General features: G+C 41.9%; 3 protein-coding genes across 6 annotated transcripts; all 3 read right to left on the reverse strand.

Annotated features, from left to right (window-relative positions):
• Window positions 1-1,016: 1,016 nt before the first annotated feature.
• On the reverse strand, window positions 1,017-10,263 carry heatr6 (HEAT repeat containing 6). The gene is made up of 20 exons (XM_086176872.1): window positions 9,956-10,263; window positions 8,749-8,856; window positions 8,531-8,671; window positions 8,335-8,450; window positions 7,958-8,072; window positions 7,776-7,877; window positions 7,519-7,674; window positions 7,216-7,436; window positions 6,884-7,058; window positions 6,267-6,473; window positions 6,016-6,115; window positions 5,578-5,939; window positions 5,366-5,488; window positions 4,728-4,814; window positions 3,805-3,939; window positions 3,606-3,728; window positions 3,404-3,528; window positions 3,226-3,322; window positions 2,922-3,126; window positions 1,017-2,373 (listed from the first exon to the last, which is right to left on the reverse strand). Exons 1-20 carry the CDS (start codon window positions 10,250-10,252, stop codon window positions 1,811-1,813), a joined length of 3,558 nt encoding a protein of 1,185 aa, XP_086032998.1. The 5' UTR covers window positions 10,253-10,263; the 3' UTR covers window positions 1,017-1,810.
• A 1,075-nt stretch (window positions 10,264-11,338) lies between these two features.
• dynll2b (dynein, light chain, LC8-type 2b) lies at window positions 11,339-14,034 on the reverse strand. The gene is made up of 3 exons (XM_086177071.1): window positions 13,937-14,034; window positions 12,696-12,840; window positions 11,339-12,064 (listed from the first exon to the last, which is right to left on the reverse strand). The coding sequence occupies exons 2-3, from the start codon at window positions 12,825-12,827 to the stop codon at window positions 11,927-11,929; spliced, it is 270 nt and encodes an 89-aa protein (XP_086033197.1). The 5' UTR covers window positions 12,828-12,840; window positions 13,937-14,034; the 3' UTR covers window positions 11,339-11,926.
• A 918-nt stretch (window positions 14,035-14,952) lies between these two features.
• LOC147216671 (serine/arginine-rich splicing factor 1-like) lies at window positions 14,953-18,428 on the reverse strand. 4 transcript variants are annotated; one of them, XR_015109073.1, is made up of 6 exons: window positions 17,961-18,428; window positions 17,098-17,282; window positions 16,843-17,015; window positions 16,160-16,370; window positions 15,783-15,877; window positions 14,953-15,406 (listed from the first exon to the last, which is right to left on the reverse strand). XR_015109073.1 is itself a non-coding variant. In XM_086177256.1 (4 exons), the coding sequence occupies exons 1-4, from the start codon at window positions 18,155-18,157 to the stop codon at window positions 16,218-16,220; spliced, it is 708 nt and encodes a 235-aa protein (XP_086033382.1). In that variant the 5' UTR covers window positions 18,158-18,427; the 3' UTR covers window positions 14,953-16,217. The 4 variants fall into 4 exon arrangements, 1 of the variants encoding a protein (XP_086033382.1); XR_015109071.1 differs by having other exon boundaries at window positions 14,953-15,877; XR_015109072.1 differs by having other exon boundaries at window positions 15,783-16,370; window positions 17,961-18,427.
• Between the last annotated feature and the right edge of the window lie 1,265 nt (window positions 18,429-19,693).

Below are 19,693 nucleotides of genomic sequence, written 5' to 3' on the forward strand. Positions count from 1 at the left end.
TATGTGATAGAAGACTATCGGCCAGAATAAAAGGAAAGGTGTACAAGACAGTGGTGAGACCAGCGATGATGTATGGACTAGAAACTGTTACAATGACCAAAAGACAGCAGGCAGAACTAGAGGTTGCAGAGATGAAGATGTTGAGGTTCTCTTTGGGAGTGACCAGGATGGATAGGATCAGGAATGAATCTATCAGAGGGACGGCACATGTTCGATGTTTTGGAGAGAAGGTCAGAGAAGCCAGACTGAGATGGTTCGGTCATGTACAGAGAAGAGATAGTGAATATATTGGTAGACGGATGCTGGAATTGGAGCTGCCAGGCAAGAGGTCTCGAGGAAGACCAAAGAGAAGATTTATGGACGTAGTGAGAGAGGATATGAAAGTAGCTGGTGTGAGAGAGGAAGATACAGAGAATAGGGTTAGATGGAGAAAGTTGACTCGCTGTGGCGACCCCTAACGGGAAAAGCCGAAAGAAGAAGAAGAAGTTCCCAATAATCAATATTAATTGCTCTCTCCATGCAGTTCGAAATGGTTTATTATTATTAACAAATTGCATCTGTGACTCACCTAGGTGTGTAGGGGAAATGTACTTAAAAATATTAATATAATGTGTTTGCTTTTGTTTCTGGAAGCATCTACAATCTTTTACATGAGAAAATGGTGTATTTGGTTATGCTAGTTGACACATTAATAAAGTGTTTGCACATAATAAGAAATTAGACAACCAGCAGTGAAGTGAATCTCTGTATCTGTTTTGGAAATGCACTTTAACTTTTTTAATAGAACTATTGCAAACATTGTGAAAGGAAAAAAATGCAAATATTCCCAGATAGTTTCTCAGATCTTGGGACACTTTGTGAAGTCATTTTTGTCTCAAGAAACTACTGTAATACTCAGTAGTTCAACTGGTCTACTCAGACTGATATGTGACCAAAATCAGCGTTCTAGGAATCTTTTTTTCCCAGATCTGCGACTGCAGATGCAGATTTACCAGACAGACTGAAAGCAGTGGAGGTTTTTCCATCACACAGCTGGGAGCTGGTATTTATTGTTATTGCTTGAAAGAACCACCTTGTACAATATTCAAGAATGATAACATAAAACAATAGTGTTGCTTAAAAAATAAATAAAACATTACATGTAAAACATAAACGCTTAAATGATGGTTTTAACAAGTTATGAGGCTTGTAGACCTTCAAGGTCAGCAGGTTTAGGACAACTTGTGCTTACCAGCACAGAACTAAAACGATGGAACTTCATTTGACTTCTCCAAAACAAAGGTCTTGAACCACCTATCAGAAAGCCAGACAGGATCGCATATATTACAATTAAACTTGAGTCACTTTTAACTCATTCTCTGAAATGATTCTTTGCTTACATTTCATTTTTTAAATCATCTTGTGGTAATTAATTGCTCTGTAAATTGTTATCACAAACTTATTTTCATGAGATTGTCATTATTATTTTATGTGGTTTTCATGTCCTTTGCTATTTTTGTACTGCATCATATCCTGCATCAGTCTTTGTAGAAAGAGGTGAAACAAAAAAAAAAAAAAAAAAAACTTTTCCTTGCTTAATGCCAAGAAATGTAAATCTGGATCCCCGTTTCTTTGTGCAAATCCATGTTACGTGTCTCCAGCTTGACTGTGTTAGTTGTTTTTCTGACGGGACTGTTTTCCTGGAGGTCATGAGGTTTGAGGTCAATCATACCTCTTGGTTTGTCAAGCAGAAGGAAATGAGAAAAGAAAGAAAACTGCTTTACGGGGCGGCACTGATGAAGTGTGACACGTCTACAAGAACAAATAAGACTCACTTCACAGGGAGGCACAAAGGCTCCTCACAGACTTTCAACAAATCATCTAAGAAACCAACCAGGACCTCCCGACTAGCCCGTTCCTCCCCCTCCGCCTCCAGCCCCCTCAGTCTGGTCAGGGTGTCCTGAACATTCCTGATTCTCTGCTGTGGATTAAAACTGTCCCCACCCTCTGTTCCTTCTCCTCCATCTTCTGCCTTTAGATATTTCAGAAGGTGTTCCTTGATGCTCCCCCCTTCCTCCCCGGCCAAGGACTCGGCGAGGGCGGGCATGTCCTGCATCCGGCTCAGGCTGAGAAGGTGCAGGAGGGCGTGCGAAAGTGCGTGTCTCAGGCTGGCGCTGTATCGGAACTCTAAGAAGTCGTTGGTATCCTCGCTGTTTTCCAGCGCTGTGGCAAGGGAGTGCCACACGCAGCTGAATCGCGTCTCGTCACCGTAACATCCACGGCGGGCAGGGACGGCAAGGGCTGCAGCGGAGCTGATCCGCACTTTGAAATTTTTGCAGGACGTGACCACGCTGCACAGCGCGGAGAAGGCATCCCCAGACCAAGAGGCTTTATCTGAGAGTAAGACAGAGAAGTTGTTTTTGTTAGGTGTAGGGTTAGGGTTAGGGTGTCTTCTGCACTCCAGCATAACAAATACTCTCCTGGCTTTCCTCTGTCACAGCAAATTTGATTTACAGTCAATGGGATTTCTTATTTCACTTCGAGTAAAAGTGGAAATTTCCTCGTTCCGATCAGATTGGATGAATTGGCTGGAATCGGATTATTTCATCTTGAGGTCCTCTGCGCCATCATCGAATAAAAGATGAAACTCCGCCACTGACTTTTCTGGAATTATTTTATTCAGCAGCCACTCTCCTCTTTATGTAGAAACATTGAAGTAAATTCCTTTAACATGCCAGTGTTACAGACTTGGCAGACAGTACCTTAAAAAAAAAAAAGAACCATACAAACAGAAGTATCAAACTGTCCCTCTCATTGCAGGCCATTGGCCATTGGGTCCTTATGACACCTTGACAAAGTAAGGGTTCAAAACAGGTTGAACATTGTTCAAAAAAAATAAATAAAATAAAATAAAAAATACTGCGGTGAGAATAAATACTTACCAAGTGGCAAGGCAGGGTTTTTGAACGCCTTTCCCAAAGCGTAACAGGCGTTCCAGCGGACCTTCATGATGGCCACCGACTGGACGGTCTTGACGAGAGCTCGGGCTGCGTCCTCCAGCGGGTGCTGAAACACAGCCCGGTCCATCTGACTCTGTCGCAGGAAGTAGAGCAGATTCCCGAGCGCTCTCACTGCGTTACACTTCACCTGCACCGTTGGAGGGAAAGGCAAGAAGTGGAATACCAACATGAAGATAGCGCACTTAAGTTCTGAATTTCTTATATGTACACATGTGAATTTTCAAACCTTGTCTTTGTCAATTGCTGCACGGGTGGCTGCTTGCAGCATCTTGAGAAGCAGCATGTCTGATATCTCCTCTTGGAAATCCACACCGACGGTCTCCCTGCCAAGTAAATAAACTGATAAGATTCATGTTTCTTCAGCTGATTTCTCATGCACGTTCTAGAAAGGTGCAGTCTCTTACATATTGACAATAAGGGTGTCGGTCAGATTCCCCAGGGACCACGCAGCTTTGACACGGACATTTAAGTAACGGTCCTCCAGGGCGTCGAGGATAGTGTTTGCTGTGTCTGCCACAAACATCACATCCTGATAACAAATTAAGAAAAGAAAGCTGCACAGGGAATCCTGGTGATGTGACATTTCAGAACAGTCATCGTTCCTACCCCTCTCAGACACGGGAAGAGTATGTAGACTCCCAAAGCCCGGATGGCCGCAGTCTTCACCAGATACTTGTCACTGTAGGTCAGGCCGAGCAGCACAGTGATGCACATCAGCTGGGTTTTGTCCTGAAAACAACCATTTCAGTACATGAACAGTACAGATAACAGCAATGTAGTAGAGCTAGGCTGAAAGGGAACTCACAGGCAGCTGTGCAAAGGCCTGTGGCAGGATGCAAGATAGAGCGTTGCAGGCACTCGTCTGCAGAAGGGGATGCTGTTCATTCTGCAGTGCTCCGTTCAGCGGCCCACTCAGGACCTCGGACCAAAACTGCATAACCTATACCAGAGCACATATATGTCTATTGATATGGACGCTTATAAATGTAACTTAGGAAAAGTCTTGCATAAACTATACCAGTGAAAGGATATTTCTAAAAGTTCTTCATATTTCCTTCATTTTGTTTTAAAAAAAAAAAAAAAAAAAAAAGGTTGGTTCGGGAATATTTTGGGGCTTAAAATTACCCTAATTTCCGGACTATTAAGCGCACCTCAATATAAGCCGCACCGACTAGCCCATCGTTATCTCAAAGTCGTCTTCTTCGGTGTCGGAGTTGAACGGACTCAGAATTTCCCGGTCATTTTATAGGTCTGATATGACAAGGATAAACGTTTTAGCGGCGTGAAGCTCGTTAGCGTCCCCCACCCAAAGTCTATATATTAGCCACGTCGTTGTTTACGTGAAAAAAGTCGCGGCATATCGTCCGGAAATTATGGTAGTTTATTGTTGTCAAGATTTGGCACAAAACAAGGGTCGGGAAAAGATCTATGAAAACAGAGACAGTGTCCTCATTTGACATTTCGCAACTCATTTTGAGAATGTGCAGAATTCAAAACAAATACTTTTGATTTCCAGAATATTGAGTGAAAGTAATACTGAAAAATGGAAAAAAAAACATTTTTAGACAATGAGAAAAAGTTTGTATAATAATTAAAATATGATGTGATGTTTCCTTCTACCACAAGGCATAATTGTAACCGTCTGTTCTCGAGATTTTCCCCGCCGGTACTCTCACCTCAAGGCTGACTGAGACCGGATGTAAAGGATCGCGAGGCGATTGTACTTACTTGGCTCATGGGAACTCTGGAACTTTCGGGCATGTTGTTTTCTGCTCTGTACTGCATGATCATTCCAGTGCCCAACTCCTCAAGCAGCTATGCAAGAAACACGAGTACAAATGACCATTGATTGGATATATAATTTCTGACAGGAGATGGTACATCATTCTATTTTCGTCCTGCACAGCATCGCAGAGGGCCAAAGCTACACCACAACAGCCACTCACAGGGCGGCTGCAGTTATTTATGATTTTCCATATTGACTATTTTATCAGCTATCTCATCACTTTGCAAACTTACTTGTTAAAAAATACTTTTGTATTATTATATGAATGATTTTAAATGTGGACAATGAAACTATTGTCATCATTAGCTCAACTAGAGTAGGAAAACAACTACAGTTATTATAAAATAAGTATAATAAGTATAAATATATTTTATCTTATAAAGTAAGATATTTTTAAGACAGTTTTGGATGGAGAATTTCTATGTTGTAGTTTATTCCATCTACCTATTAAGAGCATTTAAGGGCAATTGCAAATAAGGGGCAAAGCGCAATTGCAACCACAGAAAGATAAAATTAGACGGGCCCATCAAATCTGGTTCGCTTTTTTTAGAATAATCAATATTATCATTATTGCGCTTACCTTAGCTCCATGGAGTTGTATAGCAGGGTCAGTCTCGCCGAGACAGCGAGCGCTCACCTGTCCTATCTCACAGAGACAGCCTTGTGCGAGAGAAATGTAACCACGCACCAGGTAGCACAGCACCTGAGTCACATGGAAAACACCGGTTAATAAAACTGGATCTTCAGATCTATTTCTGTGGCTGAACTCGTTCTCAACCCTCTGGCTCTCACCTGCAGGGCTTCTACCCGTACGGTGGAGGGCTCCAAAGCACCCCCACCTCCAGGCCCCTCGCTGTCTGACGGATCGTCCCTGGGCTGGGTCACCAGGGACACACAGAGCTGTAGCAGCCAGGGCGGGTTGTTGTCCCCTTCTCCAGGAGTGTGAGGAAGCAGGGGGGAGTGTGTTTGCGAGGTGCGCTGGGATGTGGTGACCCCGTCTCGTTGCCTCCAGCTGAGAGCCAACTCCTGCGGCGAAAAGGAGCCGGCGCCACTGCCCTCCGGCTGTCGGAGGAGGAGCTGCACTTCCGGTAGCGGAGCCTGAGTCGTCACGAGGGCGCCGAAAAGCGTCAAGACTGACACGCGTACGTTCACATCTGACGATGCAAAACAGTAGTGTTAAAATCCGCATGTTGTAATGAAATTTTAAAAAACTGGGATAAAACCACAGACCTCTGTGGCGCACGAATGGACGAATCTGCTTCCAGATGGCACTGAGCAGCCCGGGTCGGAGACGGTGGTAGGGGGAATTGACTACCAGGTAGGCAAAACACTAACACAGATCACACACACAAAGGTTTATGGATTAGCATGCCTGGCAGGGGAATCTTCAGCTTGGTTTTGTGCCTAGAAAAAATGGCTGTCAAAAGAAAAAAAGCTGATTAATCTGACATTTTTAAATAGAGGCAAGAAAGTTCACCTACCTTTATGACCTGTGTGAGCGTCTGAGGGGAGGTTTCGGCCAGCAGGGCCAGGCTGAGAGCGCGGTGGAGCTCTCTGATGGCAGTGGCCAATGTGAGGGAAAAGGGGGTGTAAGATGTACGGGGGGACGCTGTGTCTTCAGCCACGGCCAGGAACTGTCGGGAACCATCCAACATGGCCGTCAACACCTGAAGAGCACTCGCACGCACCTGGAAGAAGACAAAGCATCTCTGTTGACTACTTTATCGCCATGATGAAGGCTGTAACTACACTCACGATTGAATCGGATTGTACAAGGCTTGTAGTTTGTCAAAGGAGAAAGAAAAAAAAAATTACCGACAACCACATGGTTTCTTGTTTATTTTCCAGATAGCTTTTGCTTGTTTTCAAATACTTCCTAGTCTATTTGAGTATTCTGCAGCCAGTTAATTTTTTCACTGATTTGGAAATACCGCCTTTTTACTATTTTCTCATCACTTCTTGCCCATATTCAGAAATTTCCAGTAAAAAAAAAAAAAACATCTGTGGGTTAATATAGGCAATGACTTAAATTGGATTAATTAATAGTTGTGTTTTGGGGATCATAGCATTTTTAACAGTGGGTGACATTGTTCTATACCTTGGGTGAGGGGTCCTTTAGTATTATTGTGAGGAGAGTGAGGCTTGGTGTTCTCCCACCGGGGGAGTCTGGGATAAAGGAGGACCAGTACCCATACAACGTGCGCTTCTCTACACTCTTCATGGCTGCCAGCAGGCAATGCAAAGCTACCTGACGCACTCGACCGTGGTAAAGTCTGAAAGAGAAACGTTGAAGAGAATGACAAAACAGACGGTTATTCAGATTCTCCAATTGTATTAGGGAGGAAAATGAATTACTAACTATCCTCTTCACACAAAAGACTTGCTGTTTGATCACTGCTTGCTGAAGTGGATAAATGTAATGTGATGTACCTCAATTTGCTCTGCGCGCTTCCTTCTGGGTCGGAAAACTCTGAGTCCGAAGAGCTATGCTTCCAAGACGGGTAGAAAGATGGAACACAGGGCTTTCCTTCATCTTTTCCTCCATTTTTCAATGAGGCAGGAGCTTCTCTGTCATCCTCCTCTCTGTCATCCCCCGTGACCCCAGCAGTGCTGGTCTTCTTCCCCTTCCCCCTGGACTTCCTCTTTTTATTCTTTGAGCAAAACACTTCCGTTCAATGTCAATCCTTTGGATTCACTAGAATTAAAGACAATTAAATGAGAGGGATGTCTCACCTTTCCTGGAACAGCGGTGTCCTTCTGTGGTTCATGCTGTTGTGTTTGCTCAGCAGGTTTGTCTGCAGGGAGACTCTCGTACTGAGGAAGGGGAGCTGGGTAAAGTACAGCTGGCCACTCGACACTCACCCCTGGAGCTCCCTGGAACATGAGCCTCTGCAAAAAAATATCCAAATTATAAAAACAAAATAGCTTTCATATGATGTTTTGCTGGAGAGCTGTTGCTGAAATTATTATAGTAGTTTTTGATAGTGCACCTTAAGAGCGGCAAGTACTGATCCAAACTCCTCCCCTCCACCAAATTTCCATTTCCCCCCTGAAAGACAACACTGAAGTCCTTTAAGTGCTGCCTGGGTCACCTGCACACAGAAACATAAAAAAATTATGAAAAGGTAAGTTTCTACATGAGATGGTGAATACAAGATGAAATTATCCATACCATACAATAAAACAGCTCATCGGTGTCGGACGGTTTGGGGGACTGAAGTGCTTTCAGGAAGACTGAGAAACATAAATTTCTGTATTCATCATCCAGAGGTGGCTGACCAGGGATCCTGGTGGAGGTTAAAAGTCCATAGGAGGAGGAGGAAAATTGGGGTTAAAACTGGTGCTTGGTTGTAGTCTAAAATATTTAGAGAAAAAACTAATATGGACACATAAAGGTCATTCTAAGAAGTGTCAATTTCTTTTGGCAACGACTTTTAACATTCACCGCATTGAAAATCTTCCCATCAAAAATCGGTTATTCGGCAAAAATATATGTAATACAAAAAAAAAACACATAGATCACACTCATGAGACTCATAAAGACACTACCTGAGACAGATGTTCGCCATACAAGTCAGCGAAACACGGCGTAGCTCCATATCAGGCTGAGATTGCGAACTATACAGCAGGAGAAGTCCATCTTTGCCCAGGAAGTGGCCCAAGTGCTATTCAAGAAGAGAAATCTCTGTAAGTAATCACTTCCATCAGCCACTTTAATCACAAAAAAGTGTCACACAGCTTGTACCTGGTGGCACTGAGGCCCATTCCCATATACTATCGTGGAGAGAGCCAGAAGGACACCGGAGTGTGTCCACGTACTGCACACTCGCAAGGCACCGGCAGTGTAGTTCAATAACACCTCCAAAGTCTGCTCGTCCATGATTACCTGAGAACACGTCGTAAGCATGCAGTCGCAAGAACAGTAGATTTATCAGCTTTTGTGTGAGAAAACTGAAAACTTACCTTGAGTTGATTAAGGAGATGATGAACTAGCTGACAGAATTTGACGACCAAGTGTTCTTGACTGAGCGGCACAAGAGAACTGGCATGTTTCAGCAGCGCGCAGACGTCCTTTAAAGAGCAATTAAAGGTTTAAGAAAGTGATTTGACCACATCTGCTGATTACATCCAGGGGTTTTCCAAATGAATGTGACCCGGGGTCTCAAATCGTGACTTGAGAAGAGGTGCGCACACACACACACACATGCTTGTCCTGTTTGATCACTCACCTATCCTTACTCCTGCCATTATCCTACTCTTATCATTTAACACGCGTGCTCCTGTGTTTTTTGGTATACAGTCTATGTGTGTTCATGGATGTGGTGAAAGTGGATATAGAGAGAAGAGTATACAGAGGAGAGGGTTAGATTGCAGAAGATGATTAGGAGCAGTTGAAGGTATTTGTGTTTATCCATTTTCCCTGCTGTGGCCTTTTGGCCAGGTTATGTTTGTAAATATCAATTGGTTCTCCAACCTTTTCCCTGATTGATAGAGAAATCTCTGATGTACACAGTAGTCAATAACATTGAATCCAATTTAAGATCTTTAATTCTCATAAGAATGGAGCATTTGCACGAGCAACACAGCAAAGGGGTAACAAGGCAAATGTACAATGAACAGAGATACACTGAGCATTTTAAACTCCTATATGCTTTGTTCTCGCCAGATGTGTGGAGAACATCCTGGACTGTTGCTGTCAAAACCATTATAACCCTATTCTCTCCATCATCTTCTCTCACACCAACTATCTTCATGTCCTTTGTCACTACATCCATAAATCTTCTCTTGGTCTTCCTCTGGGCCTCCTACCTGGCTGTTGGAACCTTAGCATCCTTCTATCTATATATTCACTATCCCTCCTCTGCACATGACCGAACCATCTCAGCCTGGCTTCACTGACCTTATCTCCAAAACACTTAACGGGTTGTCGCTCCGGTGGACTCATTCCTGAGCCAATCCTTCCTGATCAATATCTTCAATATCTTCATCTCTGCTACCTCCAGCTCTGCTTCCTCATTGCCACTGACTCTAAACCATACAGTACAGCATCGCTGATCTCAACAGTTTTGTACACCTTGCCTTTCATTCTGGCTGATACTTTTGAAAATAGTAATTAAGTATTCGGTGTAATTTCAAACATTTATAAGTGGCGACACGAGTCGTCTGGTACCTCTGGTTGGATGCTGATGCTGGGGTCGAAGGATCGGTTGTAGTATTCAGACAGGAGTTGGTCAAAGAGCAGGTTGAGCTCCTCCCTGAGCTGCTCGGATTCCGGCCGGAGAGCCCGGAGCTTCGCGGCGCAGCGGGAGAACTGCTTCTCGGCGTCCGAAGCCGGACTCCGCTGCCAGCCGTCCGCGCCCATCGGGGTGAACGGGGCGGCCTCGGGTGACAAAGCCACAGACGGGGAAGCGGCAACATCACCGCGACTAACATGGGCCGGCGCTAGTGACAGTGTCTGGGCGGCCATGCTGTACCCGGAAGTTGTATTTTCCCCTTCCGGTAGCAGTTTTTATTCACCACAGCGCAGACGACGACCCATCAATGGAGTCTGTTTACAACCGCTCCACTAGCTTAGCTCTTTCCATAATTACAAGAGGAACAAACAATAAAAGTCATGTAAAATATATGAATAACATTAATGTATATTAATGAAACTGAATGAAATGTGAGTACTAGAGCAGCTCCACGTCACCAGAGGGCAATCCTTGCTAAGGTGATTAATCCCTGAGCTTCTTCTGTGGAGACTGAAATTCGGGTTTAAAACGGCCATGTTGACCCCGGAAGTTCTACTTTCCCTTTCCGGTAGCAGATGTTTTTAAGAGCAATTGTGCTGAGATGGAGCCATGAATAGTGAGTCTGTTTAAAATCTCTCAACTGGTTCACCATTGGACTACTTTCCAAAAGTTACATAAGAAAAAAATTAAAAGCCACGTTGAACAAATATGAACATTTTTTTTGATTTGTGAAATATATAAATAATAAAGCAGCTCAAACTCGCTGGATCCCAAATATTAATAGCAATCCTTGCTAGGGTGAGTAATCCCTGAGCCCCCCTCTGTGGGGATTGAAACATTTACTTGACATTCTAAAATAGAGCACAGTGAAGTAAATGAAAAAACAGGAGACAAACTGGTACTTATTTCAAGATCCATTTTGTTGCCAAGACTTTGGCAATATTTCCACACAACTGTATTTGAAAAGAATATTGAGGCTTTCATATTTGTCTCGCTGGGCTAGTAATTCTCCTTGGCTGTAACAATGGAAACTTAACCAACTTTGACAGGTATACCAGATGGCCTAGCAATGAAGTTCCCATGTAGCACAGCACTTCAATAATTGCAGTAAAGGAGTAATACTAATATTGGAACATTCCTAGTTACAAAATCCAGTCTCATCCTTCAGTTCTCCTCCTAAGCTACATGACCATGGATTCCTACCCCCACGAGCCAATTGGAATTGGGAACGATTACCCTTGACCTGCCAGCAAAACGGCCAGGCTGAATTGAGAGAATTTCTATTGCGTTGTTTACAGAACAGATAGGAGACTCAGATTCAAGTTCCGAACATGTATTTTGAACCAATTTACTGTTGTAAAGTTGTTTGTGAGCACACCATATTGAAAATATCACAAGAGAAAACCACGCAAAGCATTCCAAACAGCAGGTACATTATAAATATTTACAACTCAAGTTGAAACAGGAATGTTCAAGCATGTACTAAACCTTAAGGAGCTTGGATGCCATTTTAAATTGGGTGTAGGCAAAAGTTCTATTCAGCCTGCTGACACTCAAAATTAAGGCATTTCAACAAAAACACTGTTACTTGTTTTAATCCCATGGAAAACAAATTATACAAATACGTTTTTCCATGAGTAATTGCACGGCAAAAATTATCACAAATGTGTCACAATTCTGTTTATGAAGCATGTTGAGTAATTTTACATTTACAGGCCTTTACACAGTACAGTCTTGACACAAATGAGCAGCCATTTCATTTACAAATGGTGGTACTGAAGGTGGCAAAATGTAAAACTGAACAAGCAGGAAAACAGGAGGTAGGCATGTCTGCAGTGGTGTGACAGCAAATGTACAACATGGCACAGAATTAAAGGGCTGAAATCAAACTTGGCTTGGGGAGGAATTCAGCCCGATTTGAAAAGTAGAATAGCCACTTGGCCGAGGTAGAAGTAGATGAAATGCTTCGTCTCGTGCGTCACGTAGCTGCCAAAATTCCTGCCAACAATGCAGTGCCATGTGGGGTTGTACTTCTTGTCAAACTCCTGCAGAGGAGAGGATACATTAGCACATCAGTCAAGGACAAAACTGGTGTCGGATGAAACAAGGACATCAATTTAAAACTCACTTGTACAAACATACACGAAAATAATGCATTACCACGAGTCCTAGTCTTGCAGAAAAGAAAAAATTCCATTACAACTTCTCAGATGACAGCAAAGAGTCATCCTTCCTCAGGTTACTAGAAATGTTTAAACTTTGTTTGATATGTAATATTTCAATTAATGGACCACTTTTAATGTAACTGTCATAAAGAAGAAAGAAATAGTCAGATTTTTAAAGAATACTTTATACACCTTTTGGTTCTAGAGCCACAAAGCTCTTAAGATTTATAACTCCCAAAAGGGCTATGAAAAGTGCCTTTGTACAAAACATTGCCTTGCATTTGAATCTTTAATATTCCACCTACTTCACACTAAAGACACTTTCTGGTACTGGGACGTTGGGGGGGGGTTAGCAGTCATTTTTGGGTATGCTGAATGTTGTCAATTCTTGAAAATAATGCTTTAAGTGATAGGAAAATGCACAAATATAGAATAAAAAAAATATCAAACTCTATAAAGATATTCTAAAACAATGAAGCCTGAGCTGTTGATGACCTATTGATTCAGGTACCTTTTTGACATATGCAGCAATATCCTTCTCAATGTTGTACTTTTCCATAGCTTGCATGGCACAGTCCACAGCATCCTGCTGCATTTCGTCCGACATGTCCGCATTCTTTATCACTGCCTTTTTGTCAGACATTTTGGTGTTGCAACTACAGCAAAAAAAGAAAGACGAAAAATAGTTAAAAGCATGTTATTTACATCAGTGTTTACAATTTTCCCTGATTGTAGAACTACTGAGCATCAGCATTTAAATGACAGAAGTAATGCTACCATCAGAAAGTAGCCTTAGTTGTAAGTTATGTTGTTGAACTAATATTATGTGGAACTGCTAGGCAGGTGAAAGTTTGGCTGGTTCTTGGGAGTGCTGAGATCCCACAGAAGTACATGTAGGAGGTCATACATTGATACATTGATTATTCTGTCATTTGCATTTTATGCTACGATATTGCATTATCACTCACTGCACTGAAAAAAAAATCAGTTTCCTCACACTCTCTTTACATCTAAACTCTTGGTTATAGAGTTTAGACTGAACAAATAAGATTTGAAAGGTTTAATATATTGAAAAAAAATGCAAACATTTCCTAAAATTCAGTACAAAATAATGTACATTCTGCACCAACTCTGCCCACCATTGTATACAAATAGTTACACAAAGGCATAAATCCATTTGAGCTTGTCAGGCCTTTACTGAATAGATGTGTGTCATGCTGGTCAATAATTTCCTGCTACTCTTAATGAGGTCCCCTTTGCTAAATATAAAATATTACACTCAATCCCAGTCACTTTCGACTATAATTGACTTCGAAATAAAGTGTCATCACAACAGAGAACGACCTCATTACATCAAGAAAGAAAACGTTTTAAAGTAGCGACGTAAATATCTCGAGAAGTCAATTCAATTGATTTATTGAAATAAAAATAAAAAAAAATCAAATATATAGATATCCGATCTGGCGTTGGTTTCACGGGAATCAATAATTAATACGGACACTTTCAAATACAATACCAGGCCGCAAATTGCACCGGTGTATTTTGCATTTCTTCTTGCACAAAAGGAATAAGTCGAAATATAAGTGTCAGTGAGTTTAAAAGGCTCGGCTCCCGCACAGGACGCGAGACTAGCATGACACACGCACACACATACGCCGTATTTTGCTGTCACCTGTCGGAGGTTTTATTCATATAATATCAGCACGATTTGGCCCTTCGCTCCTATTAAAATAGAAATTGTGACCAACTTACCAAATGTGTTTAGTTTATACGTCAAGTAGTGTGTCGCACCGCAGTCCCGCACAACTCACCGCTCCCTTATTGAAGGAACAACGTGCGCCCCCCCGCCCCGCCCTTTAGGGCTCTTCCGCTCTCTGATTGGCTGGAGCTGAGCCTCCGCCCGGATGACGGCGTTTTTCACTTGCGGATCCTGGCTGCATTTTATTTCCACCCAGAATGCACTTCGTCTCCTTCCTCCCTCCCTCCCTTCCTCCCTCCCTTACTCCCTTCCTTCCTCCCTCATGCTGCCACGAGAGTCTGATTGATCCAGGTGATTAGGTTGATCAAAAATATCGAAGAGCCCCGGGCTCAGAAGGGACGGGTCACAGATCTAATGTGAATTATGAGTATCGACAAATGCTTAAACATTTAATATAGCAGCTTTCATTGAAGTTTTGTTTATCTGATGTGTTTGACCCACACCGAAGTAGGTGGACCACTTTCATTTTTGTTTTTATCATTATTAATACTGATTGAAATGTTCCTGTTTCATTAATTTTGAGTATATAATTTTTGTTTGTTTTTATTGCTCCAGGGTACGAACCATCCTAGACTCACATCACAGCTAAAGAAACCGTCTTGGTTGTTTATAAAACAGTGACAATTTTGATTATTTTCTATCATATCATGAGCAAAAAATCTGATAGAATAAAAAAAAAAGATTTGTAAATAACGATCATTTAAAAGAGAACAATCATGCCATTATATACTGAGCACTAAAAAAATGAGCCAAGGTGGCCTCATTTCAGTTTATAACTCCGACAGCATATCACTGAAATTGCTGTGTCATGAAGAATTCATTCATCTTCGACTCTGACAAACAGACAAAAATATCTCTATTTTTAACTCTCAAAATGCGTTCTGGAAAAAGGTAGGATCCTTCTGATTACAAGTCTAGAGGCCTTTTACTCAACTAAAAGCCAGATTACTCACTGCACTACATGACTGGTGTCGCAACAAAATAAAGACACAATATCACTATAAATTCTGTTTGAATTTTTATTGAAAAAGAGTTTGTAGATTGTACCCTCAGAAGGTTACGTTTCCTGCCTCCTCCCCTTCCCTCAACTGGTTGCTGAATATTGTCCTCCTTTCCTCTGTGCGTGGATCCATTCTTCACATCCTAGCCCACCTCTTTGTGTTGATCTAACTTTGCTCCACTAAAATGAGAAGACTAACATATGAAATAAAGACAAACCCATCAGGGCAACATCAGTGACTGTCTCTATGGTCCAACACAAAAGTCCTTGACTGTTTTAAGGCCAATTGGTTTTGAATGATCCCCTACAATATTTGCAGTTTGTTGTGTTTGTGTGGACAGGGCTGGATTTGAGATCCTGCTCCCGCGCTCTTGCTCCATGTATCCATCCTGATGCCTATTTCTAATCTGATCCTGAATCCTGATCCAGTTCCGGAACGGGAGACAGTGATCACAGTCCAAACCTTCAGAAGGCCAGCAGAACCAAAGAAAAGGGGGCAAGTTAGAATTATGCCTTCACAAATAAAACTCATTTATGAGGGAGTTACTGTTACATCCCAAAACGACAAGCAATGTAAAAAGGCAAAATTTTGGTTCTCTGAACAGAAGTGTGGACTATATGAAAATTAGTACACCAGCAACTAAAGCTGTTCTTAGAGCACAAGGTACAGTATAGTGCAAAGACATTACAGGATCATGCACAAGTAGAGTACCTATAACAGCAATTAAAAAAATCTATTACAACTTAAATGTTCCATAACAGCACGTTTTGAGGATTTTAAGAGGATAATCCTTGTTTGATGCAGAGTTCAGTGTTGCAAGAGGCCACAGACGTCATACCATTGGGGTCATATTAGACTCCTCCTCTTCCTGTTTATCTTAATATTAAAAGTTTCCTTTTCCTGTCTTCCAATCCTTTCTTGCTCCTCTGAACACTACAGAGAAATGCACACAAAAGGGTCAAAGTACGATAGTAAATGCAAGATTAAATAAGAAAAAATTTAACTTGTATCAATTACTAAATACAAGTGGAACATAAAATGAAAACTAAGGATGTGGCAAAAGGCAAAGGATCAGGTTGGGTGGAAGGGAAACACTGAGGGAAGCTGGAACAACAGAGATATAAACAGATAGCGTGCAACATGCGAATCCTAGTTATTTCTGCCAATCTGGTGATACTGTATCACAAAAAAATAATATGGAAAAATGGAACGCACAAAAGGAGGAATATTCCTTGCAGAATCTTAAGCTTTGTTGTCTGAAGATCATGGGTGTCTAGGTGCGAGAGCGAGAGCGTTGCGGAGAAGACCCTCTGCGCTGACGTTCGGGGTAGCTCTGGCTACGACTGCGACTGCGGCTGCGGGAGCGGGAGCGGCTGCGGGAGCGAGAGCGACCATCCAGCTTCACACGGATGTATGCTGTCTCACCCTAAACACACACAGACAAATAAAATCTGCAGCAATGGAAAAGGGCTGCTTTGTGTAAAGACCTACAATTTTGTTATCATTGCTAAGAAAAACCTCTTTCAAACCACCCATGTCTGTCATATGCCTGTCAAGATTCAAGATTTAGTGTTTATCGTCATATGTACAGTGTGGAAACGTGTTTCCCTGTACAAAAAAATTCTGTGCCATCCACAGTACATTTGGATTTGTTTTGACAATAAATAGGTAGTGTAAACATTAATTACAAATATGAATGGTGTTGGCAGTGCAAGTAAAACATTGAGTGCAGTTTGGTGTGGAACTCACAAAGTGCATTTGCAAGTACATGTGCAGTCAAGATAAAATATCAGCTTAAACAGCAGTAAAGAAACCTTATCTGTAATAAACACTGAAGCCTCGTCAAGAAGAAAATTTAAAGGAAAATGAGTCTTTAACTATCTGTGGCACAAACCAACCTCATGAGATCGAAACTTTGTGTCGTCCAGCTTGCGCACAGCGTAGGTCATGTCTTCTTTGCACAGAAACTCCACTACGCCGGTGCCATCACGGTACACATCAGCATAACATACATCACCTGCCTCTCGCATGTGATCCTTCAGGTCCTGCCAGCTCCCTGTGGGAGGAAGACCTGACAGGGAGAGAATCAATAAATAATTGTAAAGAATTAAAATCAAAGTAATAAGAAATAAGTACGATATGAAATCACCTACCTGAGACGATAACCCTGTATTCTGACCGTCGTGATGGGGGTCCGAACCTTCCCTTCTGGGGCCCAAAAGCTCCTCCGCCACCACCACCAGCACCACCTCCACGTCCCCCCCGAGGGAATTCAACACGCAGGCGGTAGCCATCGTAGTCATAACCATCACGTCCATAAACTGCATCTTCTGCATCCCTTCAGGAAAAAAGGAAAACTTGACATGAATAACGTAATAATATTTTGATTTTTGAATTGGAATGATCTAATATTGTCTATGATGCTGTATTAGGGATTTTATATCTAAAAATTTAGTCTTTACCCAGACTATATTGGCAACTATTCAGCTTGAAAAACTAGGAAGACAGTAAAGGAGGAACCAGCAGAATCTGCATGGAAATTAATTAGATCTGAAGGATACCTTGAAACCCATGATAGTTGTTAAAGAGAGATCATCAATTTATTTTCCTTGAGAATGAAGAAATAGCTTAACTATCTGAATTGTAGATGCTAGATAGCTAGCTAAATAGAAATAGACAAATCCATGCTAATGAGCACTTTGTGGACCAGAAAAAAAGAGTGAGACTTTGATTAAACTTCACGTTATTATTGCTTTTCATGTAATTATGTGTTTGTTTATTGCTGATTTCGACTGTTTAGTCGTAGAACAATACCGAATTAGGGGTAAACCGGAAAACTAAACATGAGCCGTCACGGAACATTTGCAAGAGGTGAATTGTTATTTAAAAATGCTAATATTGGATTGGCGTTAGATAATACGATGTTTGTTGCTCTATATGTTGACAGGAACCGAAAGTCTGGTATGTAACTTCAGGCGGACTTCGGTGCGCTCACACGCTACTGCCGAACAATCACCTCGGGTCCTCGAACTCCACGAAGGCGAATGGAAGTCCTCCTCCTCTCCGCGTTTTCAGAACAATATCCCGGACGTTCCCGTACTTGTAGAACAAATCCTCGACGTCTTTGGTGCGGACGTCGAACGGGAGATTCCCCACGTAAATGCGACAGTCGTTGCTACTCGCCCGTCCTCGAATGACACCCCCGCCGGACATGATGGCCAAACTGACAGCTCGCTAGCGGGAACGGCCCCCGTTAGCTAAAACAAACGAGCAACGGTAATTAAAACAAACCGTTAACGGTAAATACAACAAAACCAACGAAACCAGCGACGTTTTTTTTTAATACCTACGCTACCGTAACACGGAATTGTTTTTGTTTTTCAACGAATTCGCCGAAGCAGTTACACGGATAACATCTAGTTTCTGAATGTTAGCGGGCGGGATGTTAAAATGTTTCCACCAATCAGGAAGAGCCAGCGCAGTAACGTCATTACGTTGCACGTTCAAGAGGGGGTGATGAAAAGGGGAGGGGAGGGGGAGGAGGAGGGAGCTCGGACCTCCGCTATTTTTCCGATATCTATATTTACACTGGTGTATATATAGACATATATACATACAAACACACACAAAGTACATTTACTCTCTATATCAAGCATATATATTTTGAGCCATTAACATAAAAGACACATCTATCTATACATAGCTATACACACACATATAAACAATAATAATGTATACTTTATCAATCCCTCTTGGGGAAATTTGATCTCTGCAAAGAACCCATTATGGATGAACCATGAGCAGTCGGCTGGCGTCCATCAGTGCCAGGAGAGCAGTTAGGGGTTCAGTGTCTTGCTTAACACTTCGACACACTAAAAGTACAATTTCTTATTCTTCTCTTGTCAGCAACTGCCTCCATAGGTCCCCACAGTGAATCAACCTTCTCCATCGAACCCTATTATCTCCATCCTATTCTCTAAAACCAACTAACTTCTTAACTTCATGTCCTCTTACACTCCATCCACAAATGTCCTGTCTTGTTTTCCTCTTCGCCTCCTGCCTAGCAGCTTCAACCTCGCCATCACAAATATATTCACTAGTTCTGCCTTTCAGTTTACTAATAGTCCCTGTGCAGTCTCTCTGATGAACTGATTCTTGATCCTGTCCATCCACATTACTCCAAAAGGGAACCTTAACATATAAATACAAAATACATTACTTTGATGCAGTTGATGGCAGTAGCAGCTGATGGTTGTCGTGTGTGGTAACATACAAAACCTTCAAAGATTAATGAAAATACAATATCCAAGTTTCTTTTGTGTGATTGCATGAATGAGTGCAACATGGTCCCAACCTTTTCTTTGTTTTTCATTCAGTTGCTTCAGACTGAATGTATGAAGGCAGACCTGGCAAAGCAAGCCTTACAAAATTGCTTAAAATTAGGAATTTAATAAACCAAACCCTGATATACCAAAGTGCAGATATTAAATAAATACCAGAGGTTTGCCCCTGACTCACCATCTTTAAAACTGGAAGCTTTAACTTGTCCTTTTTGTCTTCTCATTCACATCACATTCTAGTCATAAATTACATTTAAAAATGTAATTTATGATCAGGCCCAATAAATCAAGAACCTTAAAATGTTCTAGTCTTGGGAGTTATCTTCATCTGACCCATTCAAAAACAACCTCACACTAGCCTGAGTTGACTTCCTGAAACCCAGTGACTTGAGTCAGAAAAGCTGACAAG

Source organism: Fistularia commersonii, chromosome 29 (genome assembly GCF_037954325.1).
Source record: "Fistularia commersonii isolate RoL2024-O1a breed Wild chromosome 29, RoL_Fcom_v1.0, whole genome shotgun sequence".
Taxonomy (NCBI): Eukaryota; Metazoa; Chordata; class Actinopteri; order Syngnathiformes; family Fistulariidae; genus Fistularia; species Fistularia commersonii.